General features: G+C 38.6%; 1 protein-coding gene across 1 annotated transcript in view; it reads left to right on the top strand.

Moving 5' to 3' along the window:
- Positions 1 to 10032: 10032 nt before the first annotated feature.
- Positions 10033 to 27288, top strand: part of POT1 (protection of telomeres 1) — a 77306-nt gene continuing 60050 nt past the window's right edge. Inside the window, exons 1-4 of the mRNA XM_086473504.1 lie at positions 10033 to 10057; positions 19495 to 19628; positions 24583 to 24655; positions 26132 to 26223. Coding sequence (XP_086329630.1) covers positions 19506 to 19628; positions 24583 to 24655; positions 26132 to 26223 — 288 coding nt within the window. The 5' untranslated portion in view covers positions 10033 to 10057; positions 19495 to 19505. The remainder of the gene's footprint in view (positions 10058 to 19494; positions 19629 to 24582; positions 24656 to 26131; positions 26224 to 27288) is intronic.

The raw sequence follows: 27288 nt of genomic DNA, 5'->3' as shown, positions 1-27288 counted from the left end.
AGTTTGCTTTGTTGTTTGGTTTTTGGTTTTTTTTTTCTGAATACCTGGAAAGAGTAATTAAGTATTTATATTAACTTGCAATAAATTAATTTCCCCAACTCGAGTCTGTTCTGCCTCCCTCACTAATTGGTAAGTGACCTTCTTGTCTTTATCTCGACCCACAAGCTGTCTTGCTCCTGTTCTATTTTCTCCCCTGTCATGCTGAGGGCGGGGAGAGTGAATGAGGAGCCGGGTGGGTGCTTGGCTGCCAGCCAGAGCCAACTCACCATAGACTTTTTTGGTAATTATCTTCTTGGCAACATTGCTGACCTCTTCAGTAGTCCCTACTCTTAAAAAGAAATGAACTTTGTTTGAATCTACCTGTTTAAGCCATAGAGAGGCTAAAACTTCTACAGTCCTCACTGTTGTGAGGACAGCTTCACATGAGAGGACATATTCAGATAGGTAGTGTTTGATTAATTGTAATGTTGTCCTGTGAACAGAATCACATAAAAGATTCACATGAAACTAGCAAAGAAATACTCATATTCACCAAGGTTGAGACGAACGTGATCTACGTGACTCTTCCTAATGTGTCTTTTTAGAAAAACGTCCTTCTTTCTTAGAAAAAAACATCTTGGACATCCTCTCTACAGCTAAAAATTATATCAACATTAATCATATGCAAATAAACTGACCTTCTCCTCCCAGAAAAGACTATTTGTTTTAGCAAGAGTTGCAAGCTCCAAATTTAGTGTGCTATTATGCTCCCTCATGCTTGACTGCTTTCTTAAAGATGCAGAAATCAGTATCAGCAACCCTTGTCTACATTCAGTGCAAAAGCAGCATCCAGCTTCAATTTTTCAAAATAATTAGATGCTTGGTTGAGCACCTAGTTTTACACAATTCAGTTGAACGCACGTGTAATTATGATATATAACAAAACAACTGTTTACAATGTTTATTCTTTTTTGCGACTAATCAAATTACGAAATAAATTTTAAAATTTATTTTTGAAACCACTTAGCACTTCTTAGACTTTTATGAGTTATCTAAAAAATGACAAACCAATAACATCAAAACATACAAACCACAAAACTGAATGACACCGTCAATATACAAAAAAGAACAAAGAACTAATGCGGCATGAAAATGTGGCAATGAACAATCATGCAAGATTGTGTAAAATAAAACTAAATGACAGCTTTTAAGCACATATTAACCACATCCAATCAAATACAATGAACATACACTAAGCCACAAAAAAGCAACAAATTCTAAATATTTATTTCACAGTCTGCATATGAACAGACTTACATCCTTGGCTAGTGATTGCTCTGGGTTCACGTAAACAGCTTAGAATAACGCCATCTAACTGAGAATACAGCTTTAAGAAATGAATAAATTTAAAGTAAGTAAAGGTTTCACACCAAATCTTACAGAAACATGGAAAAATAAAGTTGAAAGTATCTTCAGAAGGTATTTTATTCATCCATCTGCTCCGAGACAGATCAGCTAGTTAAGTGTTTCATTAACCTGGTGAAAAAATATCCATTCAGTAACGCATATTCCAGAAAAATTATTCCATGCTTCAACATTTATTTATCTTTTGTCAGAAAGTCTGTTCTATTGCCTAATAAGAATAAATCAGTTCAGAATTGAAGCTTATTGCATCTTCTTTATATATCATGAACACACAGAAACAACTATTTCTTCTTTGTTTCTATTTTTTATATACCACATGACTCCACATGAGAAAACCACACTCTTGACTTTAGGGGAAATAACCCCAGGTCTTTCGATCTGTCGTTGGAGGTCAAGTTTCCTAAGCCTTTCATCATTCTTGCTGATGTCCTTCAGAACCTCTCCAACTGACCAATGTTTTTCTTGAAGTTTTATGACAGAAACTGAACACATCACTCCAGCTTATCAGAGCTCTTGAACAGAAAGGTTATTTTATATATCTTACAGGTTATTTATGTCATTTGTTCTTGTTCAGAACGGATGACATGGCTGACTCACAATCAGCTTTTGATTCATTCCTTTTTTCTCTAAAGAACTGCCACTTAGCCCATTGTTTACCCTCATGTATTTATACAGTTGACTATTTTTGCTTAGGTGCAGTATCTTTGGCTTGTACGTGTTGACTGCATCTTAGTTTTTAAAACCATTTTCTTCAATTTGACAAAATCCTTTTGTAGTACAACGAAGAATCAAGATCCTCAGTATCTGATACTATTTCTGAGTCTTTCTTCAGATTATCATGCCTCCCATGGGGTGTGCTATATTTTAGAGACCATGGCAACAGCTCCATTGCCAAGGCTGTAAGAACATACCGGCATATTCTCGTTAATTCTGGAGGTCCTCAGTATCTGTTGACACTTTTATGGAAATTGAGCTCATACAGTACCTCTCAAGAGCTCAGCAGTCTGTTAAACACGGTCTTAACACAGATGAAGAATCCTTATTTCTGCAAAATTCCATGTGGCTCTAAGTCCCATTGAAGTCCACAAGAATGTAAGACATCAAGTAGCACACAGGGGGCCTCAAAAAAATGTGGCCAGTAATGGATGAAATCACAATCACTCTTGAGTTAAGCACACTGTAGAAGTAAAGATGAGTGCAAAATCATCACTAAACTGTTACATCAGGCACTGTAACAAAGGTCAGAAGTTTTTCCTGTGCTTCCCCCTTATTCAGTTGCTGAGACAGACTTTTCACTTCAGTCATGATCAAAAATCAAATGGCATATTTTTGCCTCAGTTTTAATATTTTGGCCATTTCCAAATGTAAAAAAAAAAAAAGTTTATGTTTACCATTTCTTGGAAAATGCTGTTTCTGTTTTTCCGCAATACAAAAGCTTCAAAAAGTAATCATCTAGGCTAAGAAAATAAACAGATGAAAGCGTTTGGAAGATTAAAGACAAACATCTCCAAAGTTATAAAAGTTTTAAAATACGGAGGTCTGTCATTCATGGTAGAACAATTTCTGTTTAGTTTTTCACAGAACACTGAAGCTAAAGAGGTTAAAAGCACTAGATGCCCAATGCTTTAGCTTCAGGGTGCCAAAACCCACTTAAGGCTCTTTTGAGTTGAAACCTGAATTAAGGACCTCTTAGAAAACAAGTTATCTTAGGATAGGAGTTGAACATGACTAGTAATAAAGTCATTCTATTTAAGCCATGGGTCTTTCCCCTCCTTTATTTACTTAGTCTCGACTTTAATCTTCCTTTTACTTTCACCTTATTGAAAGCCAAAAGGAATATATAGTTATTAAAAAATACATTGATGCAAAGCCAAAGCGAGAATTAAACGTAAAAAAGCAGGACAAAATAATAGAGAGATATATATTTTGAATAATCCCACTACAGTCCATGGAGACAGAATTATCAGAATTCAGCCCTATGAGCTAAAGATTTCTCAAGAAAAAGAACAAATGCTTTTTGTACTTTTGGGATATTTGATGTGTACTAAAAAGGCTGCGTTTTCTTAAATTATAATTAATTTTATGTACTGACCTTTTTTCCAGGCTGGGGAATGCAATGATGTCTAGAAAACTGGCACCACTATCACACTAGTGAAAGCTCAGTAACTTAATAGGAATAGGGTTCCCAGTAACATCTCTTCCCAAGTCTCCTCTTGCTTCCTGACGTATTTTTTTTGATTCAAAGGAAGTATCTCACTACATTATAAATTAACTCCAGTTCTAATTGTCTCAGTGTATGTTGACTGTAAACCTAGCAGCGTGGAGACTGGCTTTTTTGTTCACCATCCCATTGTTAAACACAAAAAGATTCCAGTTCGTAATGCCATCTATAGGTTTCGACAGGGAGGACAATGATGCCTGTGATAATAACCATAGCTAGACTTTCATTCCTGAAACTGATGAACTTGAATTTCCAAATAATCTGGTTCATAAAGAACTCTATGTAAAAAATCAGGAAAAAAAAAATGCAGGTTTTAGTATATATCACAGAAAAGTAATTGCTTCAGCTAATGAAAATAACAGAGCAAGAAACAATTTACTGTTTTACAAGTAATAACTTAAATAGCTCTTACAGAAATAGTTCTATTTATCTGAGTTCACACAATTGCACCCTTTAATAAGCTCTTTTAATGACTTCCTTGAAAATATATGCCTATGTTCCTGTTTGCTGTTGTCTACAACTGAAGCACACTCACCAAAATTCACATGTAATGAATGGACACCCAAACAAATGCTCTGACATTAAGTACAAGCACTTAAAAGATTAAACACCTCAGTGACGCCATTTTGGTTTTAATTACCTTGTACTTAGGCATGTTGTACTTTTCTTGCAGAAATATCTTAAGATATTCCTGGTTTTATTCCTGTGTTTGTAATTTCTGAAGTGTTGGGGTTTATTTTCATCGCCTTTCTCCCAGGATATGTGTCACACTAACGCATCAACTCATTGGGAAATTATATAAACTAGATTTATTTTTGCAGTAGCCTTCTCAGCCAGTATAAGCTTATAAGCATCAGTGAAGGAAGCACAAACTTCTATAGCTAGTCAGACAGATGAGGTTTTAGAATAAAGAACTATATTTCAGCATTCTTAGAGGTAGGGAGTAATTCATTTAAAATACAGAAAAACTACTATGCAAAGAGATAACAGATATCCATTACTGCTCATTTCTACAGAAGGCTTTTGAGTAGCTGCCTCATTAGAAAACAAAATCCTATTGCTAAGCAAATTAGCTAAGAACACAACCACAGAGCAAGCATACTTAATGCGTGTACTAAATTTAGAAAAGAAAAATGTCTCATTTTAAACAAAGAAGCAGACTTAATACTGGCAAATAAAAATCTAATCTGCAGTATCTCTGATGATTCAATGAATAAGAAACCCTTGAAACCAATGGAAAGACTAACACTGACTGCAAACAGCTTTGGGTCAGGTTCCAAAATTTACACTGACTGTAATAACTCTGTATATTCCATTAACATCTGTCTTATTAATGTTTAAAACCTCAGTAAGTTTTGAAGTAGCCAGTAGGCACAAGAACTATTCCTTTGTGAGAGACTCCATGTATCATATATCACCTTCTTTTATAAGAGAACTGGGAGATTTTCAGACATATTTTAGAGCTGTTGAACCACAGAATTGCCACAAGCAGAGATGTCTCAGGAATCATAATAACGGGGACCACCTTTGCTCCCTTGCTACATTCAGTCTCTTGCTTTTCCCTGGATCCTCTCCCATTTCTCTTCATTATCCCCTAGAGGAAAAAATTGTCTCCTGCCCAGAATGAGTCTTTCGTGACCCACTACTCCATTAGTGGGCTATTTAAACCCAGCTTCTTCTCATCAGGGAGCCAGTCATGAACCTGCTCTGTGAGTGAGCTACTGAAATACCAGCAATAGCCTATGAATGTGTTCCACTGCTATCATATAACTTGTACAATCCATAACCTATACAATTCCATCTAATAAAAGGTTTACCCTCCTCTGGAAATGTTGCTTCTTAAATCATCATAACGTACCCACTACTTATTAAATGTATGTTCTATTTATTTTTACATCCACATAAGCTGTAGCTATGTAAGTGAGCGTCAGTTACATAGAACACTAATATAACACAAATAATTAAAAAAATACTTATTTTAACACTTCATATATAATTATTTTAAAAGACTCTAATTCTGGCCTCTGTATTTCAGGTTTGCCAGCAGCGATAAAAAAATCATGGATCTGACTGTCCTTTACCTAAGGAAAATCATTTAAGCACACCACTTCACAGTGAGAAGCGTGCTATAACCAGAGAATCACAGACTGGCAGGGGTTGGAAGGGACCTCTGGAGATCCTTTAGTCCAACCCCCCTGCTAAAGCAGGTTCACCTACAGCAGGTCACACAGGATTGCATCCAGGTGGGTTTTGAACATCTCCAGTGAAGGAAACTCCACAGCCTCCCTGGGCAGCCTGTGCCAGTGCTCTGCCAGCCTTAATGTAAAGAAGTTTTTCCTCATGTTCAAGCGGAACTTCCTGTGTTCCAACTTGTGCCTGTTGCCCCTTGTCCTGTCACTAGGCACCACTGAAAAGAGCCTGGCCCCATCCTCTTGACACCCACCCTTTAGATATTTATGAGCGTTGATAAGGTCCCCTCTCAGTCTTCTCTTCTCCAGGCTGAAGAGCCCCAGGTCTCTCAGCCTTTCCTCCTAAGAGCAATGCTCCAGTCCCCTCGGCATCTTAGTAGCCCTCTGCTGGACTCTCTCCAGTAGTTCCCTGTTGCTCTTGAACTGGGGGGCCCAGAACTGGACACAGTACTCCAGATGTGGCCTCACCAGGGCAGAGTAGAGGGGGAGGAGAACCTCCCTCGACCTGCTGGCTACGTTCTTCTTAATGCACCCCAGGATACCACTGGCCTTCTTGGCCATGAGGGCACATGGCTGGCTCATGGTCGACTTGCTGTCTACAACTCCCAGGTCCCCCTTTGCAGAATTTCTTATTGATTCATTGCACATGAACTATGTTTATAAAGATGCAATTAGTCAAAATGCATACTTGGAAATCATCTAGAAATTATTACACATTTGTACTGTAATAATTTCAGTACTTTTAATAAATCTCAATTTTTAACTTGTATTAGCCTATCGACTCTAACAAGCAACAAGCTCTAACAATTTCAGATGTACTACAAGGAATCTCTGCCCCATAACTGACTGAATTTGGCCTGCATACATAAAAGTCTACTAAAAAACCAAGTGATGTCACCAAAGCCACGTTAAAGGAGTAGAAAAGGGCTGCCTTTAGCTGTGGAGGTATTTGGAAACAGTTTTACAACAGCTTTCCAATAAAATGAAAGCTGATCCTTTCTGAGAGCTACATTATTTAGAATCTGCAAATATACTGCACATTTAGCATTGCATCAGCAGCCTATGAAATGTCTCATGCTGAACTTGGAAAACATTACACCAAGACAGCTGCTAATGGAGAGAGCCTGTATTCCTATAGGACAATTCTCTTGCTGTTGTTTACTAAGATATTGGAGGAAAATAAGGCCAAACAGATAGAATTTTCAATATTGCTTATGGACTTGACTGCCATTGCAATGCGTGTTTTTCAAAACACATTTGAATATCTTGCCCAGTATTTCCAAATGGTCACAAAAATCATGAGCTTGAGGCTAGTTTCCCAAACCCCTATTTAGTTTCCTGCTTCATTAAAAGAACAGTCTTTGGGAGCTCCTGTGACTAGGTATTGGTTTGATGTATAAGGCTTCTATTTCTGAAAGCTCTGATTCAACATCTTATGTTACATTTTTGTTACATATTTTTGATGCACAAGGGGAATTTTTGGTCTTGCTGAAGCGAATGGCAAGTTTTCATTATTTTCAGTGGGATTAGAATTTCAATTGTATTTGGGACTTTCAAGAATTCCTAAACTCGTTAGGGGCATAGGCAACCGTTACCTATGGACCCTCTTTGCAACGCCCTCATTTCAAAACACAAGTTCAAGAAATAAGGCTGCCATGTCGTTATTTATTTACAACCTTTCATTTAGTAGTGAAAGCTTTAAATACAATTTACTGAAAGCCACACAGTAAACCAATGTGAAGATCAGAATTCTGGGTTTTGGAGGGGGTTGGTTTGTTGGGTTGTTTTTTTTTTTTTCTCCTCTGCAGAGCTATTATTGTCTACTATGGTACGTACAAATTGCAACATATTTCAAGATCACTGCAAGTAGTATGAGAACATAGAGTACATACCTACTGGAACATTAAAAATCACCTTCTGATATAACGTGATTCAATATATTGTTCATCTAACTTCTCATACTGACTGTAATATTCTACTGACAGAAACGGAATAATTTCTTCAGGACAAATGAATAATGGACGAGGAAGATGACTATCATTAAAAACAGCAACAGAAGCTACAGAAAATCAGATTTCAGGCTAAATTTCTGACAGACCCAACAATTGTTCTGTTGACACACAAAATGGCATCTATCTCCCTTTATCAAAATTCTGCCGTATACAGCTTCTTCTTCATTTTGTCTTTTGATTTTATACAGGACAGCACATACAAAACTCAAATTCCTCTAGGTTTGAGATGACTTTACGAAAGAATTTAATAGTAAATTTAGAAAAGGTAGCTGGGAACAGAGGCAGCAAAAGATGACAGAAGTAAGATGAGACAATCAAATAACCATTTAAATTACTCAGGAGTGCAACTTTCTGTTTCCAAATGATTTTAATTTAATTCATCTATAATGTATAAGCTTTCCATGATTTCACTTCACCATAATTATAATTGCTAAGCAGATCTTTTACAGACATGAAAAATGAAACAGAACACCAGAGAAGCGCATCAGCAGGTTAAAGCAGAATTATCTCACTTTGCACTTTTTCAAATTTTCCAGAGTTTTTTTTTCACTCAGTGATAAGGGGGGTCTAAAAATGTTTCATCCATGATTGTGTCCTTCACTGCTTTATCAACTTTTTTTGTTGGTAAATATTTAATTGCGATCAAAACTGTCGTTTTCAAAATGTAGATTTAAAACCAGAAGTCATAAGAAAGAACGGACAATAACTTCACCAGAAATGCTTGCTTGACAGAACTTAACAGTCTAAAAATAAGGTTGATTTCTCCAAACCTTTTGATGGAAACAAAGGACGTGGGCAAGCAACACCAATCTTCTCAGCCCCTCTACTCTGCTATAGTTGGCTCACTAAACAGCCAGATCATTAGTCACGTGTGCTTAAACTCCCAGCTCCATCTTAGCTCTGACTGTGGGCTGTTTTTACCATGCCTGTATAACAAGGTCTTAATAATATTTTTGCTCATAACCAAGCATGCTACGTTAATACCCAATGGAAGGTACAGGATTCGAATTTACTGAGAACAGCGATGATCAAAGAAAAGAAACCTGTTCCAGAAAAGGCTGTCAACAATAAAAACTAGTAGAAAATATAAATGCCAGTGAATCCCCCTCCAAACACTTCTTGAACAGGGATGAAGTTCCCATTTTTGAACTGAATTTGAATCCAAGGTGTAACTAAAACACTTCAGAGAGTTAAGTAAAACAGTTCCAAAGCAGAAGGAGGGTTGTGACTGAAAACATCTAAAAGTAGAGAAAGGATAAAATTATTTCCAGTGGAACTTTTTTGAAGTTACCAAGTGATGAGAAACAACAAAAGCAAAGCTGTCCTAGACATCCAGAGACGAGAAAGGGGAGAGAGCACAGGCTGGCAGAAAACATGTTTCTGAGATATTGACGACAGCCGAAATCTCTAAAGGTAGAAGCCTTGCTCTTGTGATGCTGAGCCACGTATGCTGCAATTTTGAACTGGCAAGAACAGCAAATGGGACCTTGGCATCTGTCAACTTGCAGCATCCAAACATCAGCAAGCCTGAGGGACCCTGTGTCTCTGACAACGATGAACAGTTGTTTTCAAAGCCTGGCCTGATGCCTCCTGCCATTTAAAAGCAACAAACAAACACCAGCAAGCGGCAGGGATCTTTTTCCCCCATTTTTTAAACCATCTGTAGGTGACAGCTTTTAAGTGCGCCTGAACCAGGTGGCGGCACCCACGTTTTACCGGCCACCCAACACCTGACCGCTCCCTGCCAGCAACTGGGCACCCCCTTCCAAGTCGGCTGGGAGCCGGCGCTGCCTCGGGCCTTCCTCAGCTGGCCGGCAGCCCCAACGGGCCTGCACCGACACGGCCGCTGGTGGGCCTCGCCGCCCCACCGCGGGGTACAGGGCCAGCCCGGCATGTCCCGGCCGAAGGGACAGTGTTTGCCCCGGCCGAGGGGGACACTGTCCCAGCTCTCCCCTCTGCTAGCACCGCCCCCTCCGGCCCTCCCGCCTCCCTCCGCTCCGCGCCCGGCCTCTGCCCGCCCCACCGGTGAGGGCAGCGCCTTCCACCCACCGGACAGCGCATGCTCATTCCGCCCTCTGGCGGGGCCAACGGCTGTGCGGGCCGGAGGGGTGGCGGGCGCCGCGCGACGCATGCGCCGATCGCCCGAGCATGCTCGGTGGGCGGTAGGAGCGCGGTGCGGGCGGAAGTGGGGTTGGCGGCGGACGCGGTGGGCGCGCTGCGCCACGAGACAGGTACCGGCGGGCCGCCCGCCCCGACGCCGGCGGGCCGGCGCGGTTGCTGTGCAGGAGCGAGGCGTGGCGGGCTGCTCTGCGCCTTCCGCGGGGCTGAGGGGAGCGGGCGGCCGGCCGGGCGGCTGTGGAAGGGAGGTCTCTTGTAGCCCGGAGACCCCGCCGCCTCGACCTGGCCTCTGGACCGCCGCCGCCCGCCCGGCGGGGTAGAGCCCGTGCCGTTGCCTTCTGCCACCCTGGCGCTTTGCTAGGCTTTGCTTTCTACTGCCAGACCGACAGTTGCCTTGCGCCACCCTTCCCTCGCTCAGCTGCCCTGCACACGGTCTCTGCTGCGGGAATTGCGTCCCCGCACTGACACACACGGGCCTTTACGGACTAGAAGTCCTTTTCTTTTTTCTCACTCTGCTTAGGCACTGGGTGTACCGAAAAAAGTTTTTGTTGTTTATACGTCTATGCTAATTCATATAAGATCTTGGTTTTAAAGATCTCAGCTTCTTACAGTTGCTGCATTGACTCGCTGAAGTGATTACAGTTCACATCCTGAAAGGATCTCCGTTCTAGCCCTGTTTTCCTGAGGTCTGTTTTGCAGTGGATAGCTGCTTTCTAGAGCTGAAATACTGTTGAGGTAAATGGCAGTGTAAGAAACCATTTTCCTCAGGTAACAGTTGATTGTGGCCCCTTTTGTGCAGTATCAGATTATTAAATCATAATCTGAAATTAGTGAAGGAGGTTTTGGGTTGGTTTTCTGGGTTATTTATTTTGAGAATTCTACTTGTATTCAAGTAAAAGTACCCGCTGTGTTATTAAGAGTAAGAATGGCCTAGGACTTAATTTCGGAAGATAAGTGCTTGAAGATCTGTAGCAGCAGCAAACTGAAGCCTTGTGACTAAGGGAATAAGACCTGTTGCACTGTTGACTTGGTTTCTCATTCTGTTTTAGTTAGCTATGTGGTGTTTTTCTCCTCCTGAGATTTCTCAATCACAAATTACAAGATTAGACTGTTGCAAAATTTGCAGACTACATAATTTGTTTTTCATGAACGGTCCTCTTGATTTCTTTAAGACTGCTGTATGACAAAAGATTTCTCTTGTGACTGATTACAGGTTGAGTTTGTGGTAGTACTGTACAGTTTGCTTTGTTCAATGGTGTAAATGTTCGTATTTATGAGACAATTTCACAGAAACTGTATAAAGAGCATATGGCTGTGTCTACATATGTGCACACATTTAAAGTGAGGCATTACCTAGATCGGAATTGTTTTAACTTCTGCACCATTAGCCTAAATACTGCACTGATTAGTGTTTGTGTTTACAGGGGCTTCAGAAATCTACCATGTTGACCGACCACATCAGTAAGATGCTGATGCTTTTGGCTATTCCTTCATTCCTCGTGAAATTTTGGTGAGGTTTCCTCCAGAGGTCCGCAGAGTCAGGTGTTTTAAACTCATTCTCTGAATCAGAGAATATCTGTCTTGCTGCAAGTAGCAGCATCTGCTTTGATAGATAAGGAATCTCCTCATGCCTGTGACTGCTACAGCTTCCTTTTTGCAAAATGACATTAATCCTATGTGTCATTTTTGTGTGTCACTGAAGTATTTCTTGCCTGTAGAGAAAGGAGTAATCTTTCCAATTTACCTCTTGCTTCTTCTGTTTTCTTTGCTTTTCTGCTCCAAAGCTAATATCTCATTAGTTCTTCAAAAAAAGTTGTGTTCTAGAGGAGGCAACAGAGTCCATTTGTTGTAGTGACAGCTGGAGTCAGGTCCCAGTACTGTGTTATATCTTTGACTTGAGCAGAGGCTCAAATGTTGCATGGATCTGAGTAATCCAGCAAAGAGGTGTTAATAACTTGCTATTGTATGTACTGTGAGGGTAAACCAAAAGAAGAACAGATCCATCTTTGAGACTACCTCCTCCATGAAGTTAACTCTGGAGTCAACATGGACAATATTACTACACTTATTTTTCAGTCTTGTTTTTTTCTGGGTTAAGGGCTTGCAGTTTTTACAGTGGAGTTGTACTGTCTATAGTATTTCATTTATATTCTGAATTTTTAGCAGTTTGATATTTTTAACTTTTTTTGTCTTATAAATGTGTGTTGATGATTTTTTTACTGAAGGAAATAGAATTGTAATATTTTAGAGAACTAGATGAGGAAGGCAAATATGATGGACTTATTCATCGATTATAGGCAATGGGGAAAAGTCTTGCTTTGTGATCTTTGTCCTCTTCCAGAAGTTGCTTGTTTCTCTTGATCTGGAAGTTAAAAAACAAGACATTTTTGGTGGCTGTCATTACCCTATTTTCCTTATTTTACTTGTTCCTCATATGTCTTCAGATATCTGAGGTCTATGGAACATCATTCCATTACTAGTTAAATAAGTTTTCTTCTGATTTGTTATCATCTTTGAAAGTTCTGTTGATCTTCACTGAACCCTAGAGATTTTCCTTGCTCGAAAGAATGCAGCAACTTGTATATTCAGAATGTACATGGAGGGGTTCCTAGTTCTAAGAGGAGGTCGTCTTTATCATTCTAACATGGCTAGTAAGATGTTTTGCACTGCTAGAATGTTCCCTAGAGGTTTAGGCTATTATAAGGTGTGTTGGTACCTTTAGTTTAACGTTGACAGTGTGTGAGAACATTTTTATATACTGAGCTTGCTACTTACAGCTCTTTGTACTGAAATCTTTTAGAAACTTTGTAATGCTTTACTATGTTAATTGCCTTACAAAATTTGGCTATTTTGTGTTGCTTAGAGAAGCGTGGAGGAAGGGGCGAAACAGTGATGAATTGGCTTGATGCTAAGAACAAATTTTCCTTTCTTGTGTGACTTGTTTTTCTTTTGTTCCTGTCTTTCAGTCGTGTTGCGCTGGTGTTCGTGTCAGCAGTTCTGTATTGTTTGTGTCTGTGTGGTGCTAACTTCACTTGGAACTGCAGCTTGTGGTTTCTTAATGATTTTCAGTGTGCACTGAAGGGTGATATAACTAATCTGAGAGTTCTGGTTCTTTTCCAAACATAATTTAAGCAATTTAAAAAATTATTTTTATTTTCTTATTACAATGAAAGTTTAAAAAGCCTAGAGAAAAAAGATGTAAGACTTTCAGAAAAAAACTTAAATGGTCAGGTTCTTCCTACCACCCTATTTTTCAGTGCAAAGCTCAAAAAATAGAGTCTTTAAACCTCTTGTAGAGCCACTGTCTGATTCTATAAGTGCATAAGCCTTTGGGTGTACACTTTGTCTTAAATACTGTTACCAGGCTCTTGGAGCTTGTATCTGGGGTGTGCTGCACCTAAAAGAGAATGCTAATTATTTTGGTTTCTGTGTGAACTGATGGAAGGACTGAAAAGCTTTTCTTGTTTCTTGTGCATGTACACCAGACCATACCTAGCTGCCTCGTTCAGGTCTGTGGATGTTTAAACTCTCAAGATGCAAGTGAGAAGGATGAGGTAAAGTCCTTCAGATGTATTAGAGGAATTTTTGTCTTACTTCTGGACTTAGAGATAGAAGCATTCTGTGACTGCACTATTTGGATAGAGTAACGTCCTCATTCCAGAAGAAAAAAAAAATCTAAAATGACTGTTTATTTCTGTTGAAGGTTAACCCTTACTCAAAGGCATTTCTACTAAGCAATTGTTTTCTGATGTACTGTGGTTTAAGATGGTTTTTATGCTTTTGGAATAGATGTTAATGTTCTGTAGGCAATTAAGACGGAGCTAGTGGGTTGCAGTAGATTGTTCCACTGTAAGAAATACAAGATCTAGGAAATTAACATGTAGAAAATCAAGGATAGGACAGAGCAGCACATACAAGTTCAGCCCATAGCCATCCTCAGTGTTGTACTTCACTTGCTTAAGCGAGTAATGTGTATGGCTTTCTCTTTCAGGATGTTACTTCTGGATTTTCCTACAGTGTACATCCTGTCATATAATTCCTTGCTTGTTAAAATTATTACATTTTTTGGTAGTGCGCTCTCCATATTTTTGTCACTTTCAGCTATTGGAAGGCAAAAGATGCCTTCTTCCTTCTACTCTGTGTGTGTGTTATATGTCCCTCCTGTTCTAGGAATGTTCCATGATGCTGTCTACCTTTCTTGCAGCCTCTGGTTGGTTTTTTTTTTTCACACCATCCATCATTATGACTAGCTCTCCTTATGCCACTTAACAGATTTCTTGAGCAGCAGACTCAGGTTGGAATGATTCTTGTCAGTGTTACAAAGTCAGCCTTTTGAGAACAACAAATATACTCGACAGACTTATTTTCACTTAGTTGCTATTCAGGAGAGCTATGAACACCAGGGGCGACACCAAAGATACCTTCATGTAGATTTGGGAAGCCAGTGCTGTATCAGTTTGTTTTTGAAAATTTATTTTAAATGCTCTTAGAGCTGGCTACTCGTGTCTTTGTATTTTATTTGAGAGAACACGAATCTGGGAGCTTCAGTGCTTAGCAGTTGAAGTCCATGACCTTTAGTTTTATATGTACAGAAGTTTAAGATTTGGAAAAAAAAATAATCTCTTTTTCTTGAATATTTTTTACATAAATGTCCTAAATTGTGGGAGTATACAGTAAGTACATAATATGGACAGGTCCCACTGCATCAGCCTACATATGGCTCCTTTTTAGAAATTTTCCTTTGTAACTTCAAAGGCACACATGGAATGTTTGTCCAATTGCACTAAAGGGCAAAGGCTCTTTTTAAATGAAAGCAAGGGAGCTGCAGAATTTGAGGGTAGTCATCAGAGGGAGATGAATTTTTAAACCGCAGTTCCTTTCTTTGTTTTGTCTTAACAACGGTGTTTGAATTGTGACAAAATGCATCCTGCTGTTGGACCACTTTGTGGGGGGAAAAAACCTCAGAAAAATCTATTTAATTGCTCAAGTACCGTAACGGAGCGAAATAATAAAAAAAAGAAGTGGTGTTAATCCATTATGTTGTATATCTCCCTAGCTCATTATAGCGTTGCTGGATAAAGATCAATATTGCTGATTAACTTTGAAGTTCACGGTTTCTGGGTGGAATAGAACAGCTTCTCCGCCTGCTGGGATATAGTGTGAAGTAGATACTTTCAACTGAAACACTTTGTAAGACCTCTAGTTTCTGTTCTCACTAGAGGCTTGAAATCCTAGTAAGCTAGTGACAATGCTATCCTGGTTCATGTTTGGAAACATACAGATAAAGGCATCATTTTTAGCATAATTTAGTGATATTTTATAGAAATTCTAACTCCCAATACTTCACTAGTTAAAGCAGTCAGCAGTGACGGAGCATCTGCATCTCTGTACTAAGCTTTTGCCTCTCCTTCAGCTCAAGCAGAAATTGAAACCTGTCTGTTGTTGTACCTCCTAGCTCTGTGCTGTGGTGGGTTGATCTTAGCTGGCCCCCACGTGCCCACCAAGCTGCTCTATCTCTCCCCTTCCTCAACAGAACAGGAGGAGAAAATACAATGAAAAGCTTGTGGGTCAAGATAAGGACAGGGAGATCACTCATCAGTTACCGCCACAGGCAAAAGAGACTCAAACTTGGGGAAATTAATTTAATTTATTGGTTATCAAATCAGACTAGGATAATAAGAAATAAGAACAAATCTAACCACACCTTTCCCCCACGCCTCCCATCTTCCTGGGCTTAGCTTTACTCCTGACTTCTCTACCTCTTCGCACTGAGCAGCGCAGGGGGATAGAGAATGAGGGTTGTGGTCAGTTCGTAACACTTCATATCTACTGCTCCTTCCTCGTCGTGCTCTTCCCCTGCTCCAGCACAGGGTCCTACCCAAGAGAGAGTCCTTCACGAACTTCTCTGATGGGGGTTTGGTTCTTCCCATGGACTGCAGTTCTTCAGGAACTGCTCCAGTATGCGTCATTTCCACAGGGTGTCACTGTATCCTATTGGATATGTTTTAGAGCTGCGTACTGGAGCTGTCTGGGATGGAGTTTTCAGAGCAGCATGCATGGTGCTGTGTTTGGGGTTTGTGACTAAACTGGTGTTGGTGACACACGAGTATTTCAGCTGTGGCTGAACAGTGCTTGCACAGCACCAAGGCTTTCTCTCTTTCTCCCTCTGCTTCCCCCAGTGAGCAGGCTGAGGTTGGACAAGAAATTTGGAGGTGACACAGCTGGGACAGCTGACATGAATCGGCCAACAGGACATTCCATACCATATAGAGAGTCATGCTGAGCAATAAAAACTGGGTTTTTTACTGGGTCTTCCAAGGGAGCTGTTGGTTAAAGACTGTTAGGGCACTGGTCTGCTTGTGGGAGGTGGTGAGTGATTGCCTTTGCATTGCTTGGTTTGCATTTTCGGGGGGGGGGGGGGGGGGGGGGGGGCGGGGCGGAATGTGTATTTTTTTTTCCCTCCTCTTTCCTTCACTTACTAAACTGTCTTTGTCTTGACCCATGAATTTTTTTTGCTTTTACCATTCCTGTGCTCTTCCCCTGTCTCTCTGCGGGGAGATAAATGAGTGGCTCTGTGGGTGCCTGTGGGCTGGCCAGGGTCAGCCCACCACAATAGTACAGACAGTCAGAAGTTAGAACTCCTGTCCAATGCTTTCTACAGCTCACTGGTAAGGTTATGGCAGGACTGAAAAATGTGTCATGCATGTTGACGCTTCACCCTTGATTAACGTGTTGTGCCCGGCCCCCACCCCAGCAATAAAGCACAAGCATTGAAACCAAAACTGGTCAACAACATTACTAGTGAGTTTTGTGATTGTTATTATGTCTTGCTAGCTCTTTGGCCATCAGATGTTATGAAGGAGAAGGGTATTGAGATTCCAATTAGAGATTTGTGAACACTTGTAAGAATTTCTTATCTACTGTTTCATATCGAGTAGCTGACATTTGATAATGCTTCAGTTTTACTCCAGTAAAAGAGTGAGAATTTGTTTCTATTTGATGATGCTGAAGTTCCCTGCCCTGCCGTCCATTCCAGGTAGTTGTGGATCTCATTTTTGTCTTCTGGGTCCCATTCAGAAGGGTAAAATTCTCTGTGAGGCAGACAACTCTCAAAAGCTTAAGTAATAAGGCTTAAACTTGTCATGTGTTTGTTTGGGATGTAAACTAACACATTCTGCTTTGCAATTGGGACAAGTTAACGTTGTACACAGATAATTACTGAGGTTGGTAATTTGTAAGTAGATAATTCTTGTCCAGTTACCTGTCCCTGTATAAATTCTTACTGCACATATCCTGGGTAATAAACTTTTTGAGTTGTCTCTTCTTAGTAGTCAAGCTCTTAAATTTATTCATCAGTATTTGGTAAGCTATGCCTGATGCTCAAAATCTATGGCGTTTTGAGTAGCAGTGCCTCCTGGAGCCTCTCTGTCTTTTGGATGTTGGCATCCTTATTTCATCCACACTGGGGAGGAAGTTACAGAGAAGTAAGTTGCTTGTTGACTTACAACGTGAGGTAGGGAAATATATATTGTAATCAGGGAAAATGCATGGCAGTGTGGCCTTGTTACTCTCCTGCTCCTGAGTCTCCTGAGTTCTTGGGGCTGCTTAGTATTTTGGAGTAGATGAGGACTGGTTTTCAAAGTCTTAAGCTACAATTTAAAATTAGACCCTTAAGCCAGGCTCTTTTCCCGTTTGAGTTACAATATTTATCAGACTTTCTAGAATGTATTTTGCTTTTCAGTGCATACTTTATTGCCTAGATACAATAGCATAAGAAACCAGAGGTTCTTTTGCTATTACTGCTTTTTAACTCTTAAAAGTTAAGAAAAAACTGATATTGCTAGGGAAAGGTTAACTAGTTTTCTAAGAATTGCAGTGTTAAAATTCATCTGTATTATGGCCAACTTTTCACTTGCAGTTGTATATGACAAAATAAAAGCTGCAGTCTGGGACAAATGACAAGAGAGAATTATGTAAATTGGAAGCTAGGAAAAAAAAAAAAAGCCAGTCATCCAATGTATAGTCATTTTGGCTGAGAGATGCTTGAACCAATGTATTTTACTTTATAGAATTCTCATTAGTGAATGTGAATTCTTGATAATATCTGTTAGACAAGAATGACATCACTGGAGAGTTCCCTGGAAAATGGGGAAGGAGAAAGGATGATCATTCACAACTAGAGAAATAGTAATGAGTAGTAAATGAAGTCAGATATCTTTGGGCACTGGAATGACAGTAAGGTGGAATTTTGATTTTTCTGAGGAATTAAGTTTGGGGTTTTTTTAAAGAGTATAATATTGCTGAGCGTCTGCACCTATATGCATTGACTTTGGTTTATAGCTTATGAGCTAGTGTTTTTTCCATTTCACAGTGGCTACTCGTTTCCACTTAATTGTGAGTGAGTGTTTGGTAGGAATTAAGTCTGCCTAGTACTGAAAAAGCACTTTTGAACTGAAATGGAAATGTAGTTTAACCTTTTATTTAGTAGAATACCAAGTTTTTCTGTCAATCCAAAAGGTATAGAAAATACTTTTTCTTTTTTTGTCCTTCACTGTCATACAAAAATTGCTAAAACTCTGTCTGAAATTAGGACTGTGGCTATAATACTGCCAGCTGGGTTTTTAGGAAATAGAAAGCATTTTTTTTGCTTAGTTTATGAAAACTAAACATTGATAATGCTGTGACTTTTCTGTAGACACCTGCTTTAAATAAAAATTGTACAGCAAAAAACCAAGGATACCCTAAAATGATGACTGTGTAATGAGAAAACAGAGCAATAACTACTTATTGCTAGATCACTTTCTTATATTTCTCGTATGCGTAACTTCACTATAATAGACTACTCTTCCTCTCCCCCATTCTCAATATTATAACAGTGATGTCACCAAGAATTTATTTCATTGACTTTTAGCTCAGTGAGAACAAACAATAAGACAACACAGTTGTACATTTCTTAGCTTTTTTTCTAGTGCATTCAGTGTTTAGCATTCATGGATGTCCATCTTATTTTCTTTATTCTTTTTCCTTGATACATTGATCAACATTTTTTAATCTGTAGATAAGCATTTTTTGTTCATTATAAGTTAAAATGACAGATGTTTTACTTTGCAAGCAAGTTGTCTTCTAGGGAAACAGCTGAACATAGATACTGTTTATCCACGGCCTGTGCTGGGGAAGCAGTCATTCAAAGTCTCTGCTTGGTTTTTAATGTGCATTTCTGTGCATAAAATAGTCACGTTGTTTACGTTAGTCTTTGCATTCATTCATATAGGAAGTAATATTTTGTTTTCATTTGCAGTGTTTTGGGATGTTTGCAAAATAAAGTAGTTTAGATGGCTGTCTGTTGTCAAGGAAATGTTACTTTCTTCCAGCTATTCGTGGTACTAAGAGATGAGGCCAATCCCTCTGAAGATTTTTTAGTCTTACATAATTAAACTTTCTTATTATGAAAGAGGTAGATAAATACTCCCCTTCTGACTAAACTGCAACTTCTAGTAACTCAATTTGAACAAGATGAGTAACTTTGAGTCTGTTTATCATTTTTGTTTAGATAAAGCAGCTATGCCTGTTCAATTGCTGAAGATCATTAAAGGAAAATCTGAGACTCCGCTACCAAGCCATTTGCAGAAGGAGGATTTGAAACATTTGCAAGAAGGCTTTGATCATACCAACAAATACTTTGAGGTAACTTACTAACAGAAGAACTTTGGCTTCCTTTGATATAGCTACTGGTAGATTTATAAGGGACCTCTATATTCCAGCTCAGTTGGTGACTTCCTGCAGGTACGTGTTTTTGTGTGCATCTGTTGCATATCTTCAAGGAGTGCGGAATCTTGCATTTTTGTTGCATGTTGCTATTGGCTTAATTGATTCATAGTTGTGCCCCTTCCTCTGACATTGTCAGACTTAAACTTTATAAGAGGTTCTGTTTCTAAACTGTGAATCCATTTAAAAAGCACATTAATATGCAGAAGTCTGTGCTGAAAATGGAGGGACTGGGGGAGGTTAAGTGGTATTTTGGTTTTGAAAAAATAGTAATAAGCACCACCATCCTGTAAAAGTTCAGAGTTCAGACTAATGACTTCTAAAGCAGTTTTCTTTCTTGTATGAAGCAATGCAATATCCAGTTTCATGAAAAGAAGACTCTGTAGCATTTAGGTACAATCAGGGTTTTTATCATTACCAGGTGTGCATTTATATTTTACAGTAGTCCCAAATATATTTCAAGTTGGAAGTACAATCCTAGTGTACTGGTGAAATGCAGAAATACGTTTTTCATCCTTAACACAAGTATACTCTCTAAAACACAGTGCCAGTTCTTGAGGGTTTTCTTTTTTAACCTGTTAAACTTTGTTTTGAAAATCCTTTTAATCATCCCTGATGCTTAAGTGGCAGGAAATCAACATCATTTCAGTCTTGCCTTCAGTCTATTACCGTTAAAAAAAGGGGGGGGGGGGGTGTCAGGGAGGGGAAGGCAAGCTAATTCTGTAGCAAATCTTATTGGCTTGAATCCTTAAAAAATGGCACAAATATTTTACAAACATGAGCTGAACTGGCCTAATGATTTTCTGTATCTGAAAAACATTTTTGCTTCTCCAGCTGTATATTCCCAGTTTCAGCTCTAGTGCCTCTCTGACCCTGTGATTGAGTCCATTCATGACAAATAAACTGGCAGAAGACTATCCATATTGATGGAGAGAGTGTAGTTTGCTGCTGCTGTCACTCTCTGGGCTGGTTCATTATGGTGTCAAAGAGATGCCAGGAGTAGTGCAATTAGGTAAAGCAAAAGAACAAAACTGCCCCTTTTGGAAGCAGGCAGCAATAGAATGTGATAGGAGGTGATTTGTCTGAGAATGATCCAGCCTGCCTTAGGTCTTGTAAAGGAACAAATGGAAACATCAATAATCAATGCTGCTAGTAAACAGAGTTTTTATTCCTGAGGGTGTAGTTTTCTGTCCCCATTCACCTGCAGGGTATATAGGCTTTCCTGCTTCTAAGAGCTCTGTCTGTAAGCACCCCTGACATGGAAGAGCAGGGATTCTTTTTCACAAAGGAAATATCGAAAGAGACAAAACCAGATTATAAATTAGAAAATGTTTCTGCCAGAATAAATGTTTCCATTAGGAAAACAGAACAATTATTACCAGATTATGACTTAAAGCTTACAGGCAGTGTTATAGCTGATTGCTGAAAGAGAACGTGTATAGAATCTCTTGCTCAGGACTTCTGCCTTACATTAAGAGAACTTCATGCTGCTGCCGACGTGGATTAGTAGGTGACTAAAACAGCTTGGCATAAAACCAGTGCAACTGGAGAGCTGATAAAGCTGGTGCTAATGCACTATTAAATATGTAGGAAGATCCCATTCTGCAAGCTGAGCTTGAAGCAAACGTTATGATGCACTGATGTTAGGTTATCTTGGCGGTGGCACAGCACACTGTCACTCTGGACATGCCAAAATAGGGGTCGGATCCTGCTTTGAGGAGGGAGGAAGGGGAGAGGAGGATTTTTATGAAGTGTATTCTGTCAATAAGCAACAAAAAATCATCCAGGATGCTTCTGCCTGGCTTGTGTGCCTCAGTCCTGTCATATTCTCAAACTTTTTTGCTTTCTGGCATCCCTTTGAACAAAACAAATTTCAAATTTGTGGGAACTCAGCACAAGCAATATCCGTACGTCTTCAGTCATGATGTCTATTGACTGAACCTGATGCCTTCTCCTGTTAATTGATCATCCTCTGGATTTTGCTGTGGCAAAGCTGAACCAAAGGTGAAAATCAGCTTACAAATCAGAATTGGACCAGACTGAGAAACAAGGCTGCGGCAAGGAAGGAGACACTAGAGGAATTGCACGTTATCAGTTTGAGAGTGAGTCTAGTGCCATATGGAATGGGAAGGGTTTTGGAAGAAGTTTGTCTATGGACTCAATAAGCAGTGCAGGATTTGTGGGCAAAAAGTGCACTCATGCACTTCACTTTTAGGAGAGAAGCAACAATATACTTTATTGATATATAACAGTGAGTTAACAAAGTTTAGTGGTAAATGCAACAGTCATTTAAGAAGATTTAATGGCAAAGTACACTTGATTATTTACTGCATAGAGGACAGGGTCAGACAAAACTGTCAGGGAGACCCTTCCGTTGAGTCATGAGATTCAGAAAGGACCCACTTGCTTTCTAAACTCCTTCTCAGAGATCAATCTAGGTGCGGCTGGATCCACTCCTAGTCTCAGACTTGGTTAACAGTTTATGTCTAAAGGAGTATATATGTGCAATGAATCCTTTATATACTTAGCTGAGATTTCAAAGTTTAGCATGCTATTAATCACTTGCAGAGAATCTGTTGCCGCAAGGAATCTTGCAGCCCCAAGAAGGAGCCTTGAGAGGCATCCCTACTCAAGGGGAGATCCTGGTGTGTGGCCTGCTGCTGTGCAGGAGAGCTCCACGGGCCCTGGGCTGTTTGCTTTTTATAGAGTAAGATGAATAACTTGTAGTCCTGTTTGTATGCCAGCAAGACATCTGAGTCACTGTTCCAGACAGCCCTTGGCTACCATCTGTCCCTCAAAGTCCAGAGTGAGCTGGATGCAGCCATCACAACTCCCACTGGTGATTATGGCTTAAGCTGGGGTTGGGGACAGCACCACAGGAGCCCAAGAGTTTCAGGCATGTTGAGAAAGCAATGGGTAGTATTTCTACTGAGGGAGAGAACTAGAGCATGTGGCCAGACTATTATAGCGAAGAACGTGGTCCCAGAATTTGAAAACTCATTGGAAGATACCAGGATGTAAAAGGAAAAAGAAAAAGTAAAAATGATCAGAAAGCGTCTTTATCTCATCAGTGTATTTTCCTTTAAATAGCATGCTTGTGTAGATTGAAATTTCTTTAGTAAGGAAAAAAAAAATACATACATACAGTGTTCATGAGGTGACTTTGTTTCATTGCAAAGTCTTTATAACAAGAAAAATTCTGTAATATTTTATTTACCTGTGAATACTGTTCAAGGCAAACAATTTCAGCAAGAGCAATTATATATAATACTTGAAAATTTAAATAAAATTGTGATATTGAAAGCAAGTGGCAAACTTTTCTGTAAGTATTCATCAACAAATCTCAGAACATTCTTTTGCAGATGCTGATTGTTAAAATAAGTATTTGACACCTTAGTCTCCTTACAAAAATCATTAGTCTTTCTTGTGGAAAATCGGAACTTACCTGTTAAAAACATATAGTCATAGATTTGTTTGCCTTCATTTTGGTCTTAAATGAAGTGTTAATTACTACTGTCTCAAAAGCAATAAAGCAATATGGTACATGTTAAATCTAATTCAACGTGGCAAGTTTTATAGTGTAATAAAATTAAAATATACTTTGGGTTGGAAAAGGATGATTTGTGGAGTCTTAATATTTCCGTATAAAACAGATAGTAAAATAAATTGTTAAATTTGATCTGGATTTCTCCTCAGTTAACATCTTGTAGGACTGATTTTACTCTGAAAATCCTCTATGGTAACAATTCACTACTGTGTATTTTATCCTAATTTGGTTTAAGAAGTGTTTACTAACATTTAAGTCAAGCTTCCCACTGAATATGTGTGCTGTAGAATCATTATGATTTACCTGAGTATCCTCTTAATGTTGCTTTTGTGCATTTATAGACAGGTTGCCCCTGCTGTCTCTTTACAAGAAACCTTTTATTTTATTTTCTATGCTGTTTGTGTAGTTCTCTTAAACACTTCATAGTCTGGTTTCAAATTTTTGTATTTTCCTTTATTGAACCAATTTCTGTGATTTTATCCTTGAGAAGGGTACCATGCTTTACCTGCCGTACTGTGGAAGAATACATTTGACTGACGTTTTTGCTGCTGTTGAAGGAGAACCTTTTTTAATGAGATATCATCTTTCTAACAAAGTACCTTTGTTCCAAAAAGATACTAACATCACTGAAGTTGCTGGTCTGTGATTTTTGCTTCATTGTAACTTTAACTTCACTATAAAGAGAGTATTTTTACATAATTAATAGAACCTTTGCATCTTTTGGAGCATTTGTATGGTTGCCAAATTAATAGGTCATTACAGTTGCAAAACTTTGTAATAATGTTCTCCCAGCTGTACAGGTTTTTTATTTTTCACAGATTATTCATGCTCATATACATCTTTTATCTCTTGACTGTGATTTTGTTTTGATATTTATGTTGTAATCCTTTGCCAGTATTTTTTGAGAAATTGCTGTTATCTTTTAAGCTTTTGATCACCCTACCTTTTTAGCTGCCTTTCAGGTTTTGTGCTAAAACTGTAGCCTTTGTGCTATTATTGTAACCAGTATAAGGCACTTCCATAGCTGCTATTTCATTGTTTTGTCTAAGCTTATTGTCTGGTCAGTAGCATCCAAGTAATATTGACATGTAGTACTTACTTTGTTATATCCCAATAATATTGCTCTTCAATGCTCTTTTTAGCAGTTTTTCTTTTTTTTTTTTCTTTTTTTTTTTTTTTTGGTAAGAATTCAGATGGTACTTTGCACTTATCACTTTGATTCTACCTTTTTTTAGCTTACAGTTGTTTCAGCTGTTACCAGTCTTTCAGTAACTTAGAAGCATATAGTCTTAGTTCACAATATTTATTTATTTATTTGCTTTTTAGGGAATAGTTATACTTTCCTACCCTTTAACGAAACTTGAAGATGGGACAGACTTTTTCAAGGTTGTTCTTCAAGGTACTATGTTTAAGTATACATTTTCAAATCAAATTTCTTGACACTTTTTTTTTTTTTTAAAACCATGATATTACATCACTAGTACTTGCTTTTTTAGTGTTAAGTGAAATGCTATATTTAAAATACTCTGTAAAAGTATTTGTTCTCTGCAAAAATAGTTTATTTTAAACTTACGCTGTGTAAGTTAATGGAAGCAGTACAGTCTTTATATTTCAGTCTACTACTTGTTGCAGAATCTTTTAAAATAGTGTTCTGGAAATGCACTAGCTATATGTACAGCTTTAATGGTGTATTTCTAAACTGCTTATCATAAAGAAGGACTAAGAAAAATGCACAGTTAATAGTTACCGTATAGTATACATAGTATATATTATGTAAGTGTTCTTTTAATATAGATCAGTATGTTGATTAACAGCAAAATATTTGTATTTAATTCTGTTTTAATCTAAGCAGTTACAAAATGGAATTTCATCTGATTACTCAGATATTCAAATATCAGTAGACACATTAACACATTGAAAGACTTAAGTTCTTCATCATCTAATAAATGATACCAAAACATAATAAGTCCCTTTTAAGTCCAAAGCTCATCACCCCCTCCAGCCAGGAAGGAGGACCATGTCATTAGCCAGGAGTCTATGTTGGATTCAAGGAACTTTGAAGTTCTTTCCATTTCCTTCTCATCTCCTTCCTTACACTGGTTAAAGAATCATCCCTTACTCCCTCTGAGCCTTCCTGATTCTACAAATTCTGTGACTGTGACCGAACAGCAGGCTGGGGGGTGCAGGTACTACTTGGTGATACTGCTTGTGGCTGGTGTTAGCAGAGGTGAATGAAGTTGATGGGACCTGAGTCCCTGCTGGCTTCAGGGTTCCCCAAGAGGGACACAAAGCTTCCTTAAGTCTTGCTAATTTCATGTAGCTGTTCAGGAGGGCCAAGAGTTTCTGACTGTTCTCAACAGACTCAAAAATAAGTTTGTGTGTCTAAATCATTAGCATTGTTTCTGAAACAGTAAGAGATAGAAAACTTAAAATAACATAATTTCTGCTTCAGTCCTTCTGGAAGGCTATTGATATGTCCGTGTCCTGGACCATCTCCAATTTGTGTCGTTCTACAATATCATCTGGTTAATGTAAAAAATCAAGTGTGAAGTGTGATTGGCTAATACTTCCTCTCTAAGATTATACACTGAATTGTCCAAGTGGAAATCTTTGTCATTTCTGTTTGACGCACACTGATGTACAACATATGCGCATTTTAAATGGTCCTCTTATGAAGAATATTCCATTTGATATACCTATAGCTAGCACATAAAAGCAGTTGTGTAACTGTTTGAAAGGATTTTCTATTTCTAGATTAGTTGGAATGAAAAGTGTTAGACTCTGTAGATCAATTTATTTTGGAAATCTCTTCCCATTGTTATTTTGTTTTGTTGAAGGTATGGTGATTGGAATTGCTTCTGCTTTTTTGCTCTAGATTGGGATAACTCGTGTTCACGGATCAACAGCATCAATATTTTAATATATGGAAAAATGGCAGAGGATTGTGCGAAAGTTATACACCATGGGGTAAAATATGTATATATTTTGATTTATTTATTTTAGGAATTGTCTTCCATAGATGTTGACTTTTTGTCTTGTAATTGTATAGCTATCACCAAAATTAGAAATAGTGTATTCAGTCCATTCAAATCTATAAATATGAACTAGAAAAAAAAAACAAACACAAAAAGTAATTGCTTATGTAAATTCTTTCTAACAATAATATTGAAATAAAACAATTCTTTTAGTCAGTGCAATTTCTCTAGCAAGTGAAGGATCATGAATATGGATGACAGAGAAGTCATCCATTTCTGTTCATAATTTCAATGTCTATTGCCGTTTGATAAGATGGATTTTAGAATTAAATCGATTTAAAAGACAGTTACTAACTAAAAGCTTTTTTAAAAAAAATTAATTTGAAACTATGTACATGGTTTTCTTTATTGGTTGGGTGCTGTGTCTTGCTTCTTCAGAGATTCAAGCTTAGCTCCAGGGTAAAGGACATTGGCAAGTCAGCCTATGAGTTTGTGAGAAAGCGTGTTGCAACTAAAGAAGAAAAACAAGCTGTAAACAATTACCTCAACTTAATTTTTTTTTATTAGATTTCCTGTCAGTTTGCTGCCATTTTGTTATTAGCCATATATCAAATTAGTGTACAATAGAGTATGAGCTCATGTTAGTGCTTTTTCATTTGCGATATGGATTCACACCAAATCATAGAATGGTTTGGGCTCAAAGGGGTCTTTAAAGATCCTTCAGTCCCCATCCCCCTGCCACGGGCAGGGACATCTTTCATTACATCACATTGCTCCAAAACCCTGACCAACCTGACTTTGAACACTTCTGATCATGAGACATCCACAGCTTCTCTGGGCAACTTGTTCCAGTGTCTTGCCATCCTCAACATAAATAATTTCTTTCTTATGTCCAGTCTAAGCCTACCCTCTTTCAGTTTAAGCCATTGCCCTTTGTCCTGTCACTATGGGCCTTGGTAAAAAGTCTTTTCTCCATCAAAAGGATGGAAAGTTATTAGAGTGAAGAAAATAGGGCTTTGTTTTCACATTCTTAGAAATATGTTATGCATAAAAGTTA

This window comes from Leptosomus discolor, chromosome 1, assembly GCF_034619465.1.
Source record: "Leptosomus discolor isolate bLepDis1 chromosome 1, bLepDis1.hap2, whole genome shotgun sequence".
NCBI lineage: Eukaryota > Metazoa > Chordata > Aves > Leptosomiformes > Leptosomidae > Leptosomus > Leptosomus discolor.
This window is presented reverse-complemented; position numbering and strand designations above follow the sequence as displayed.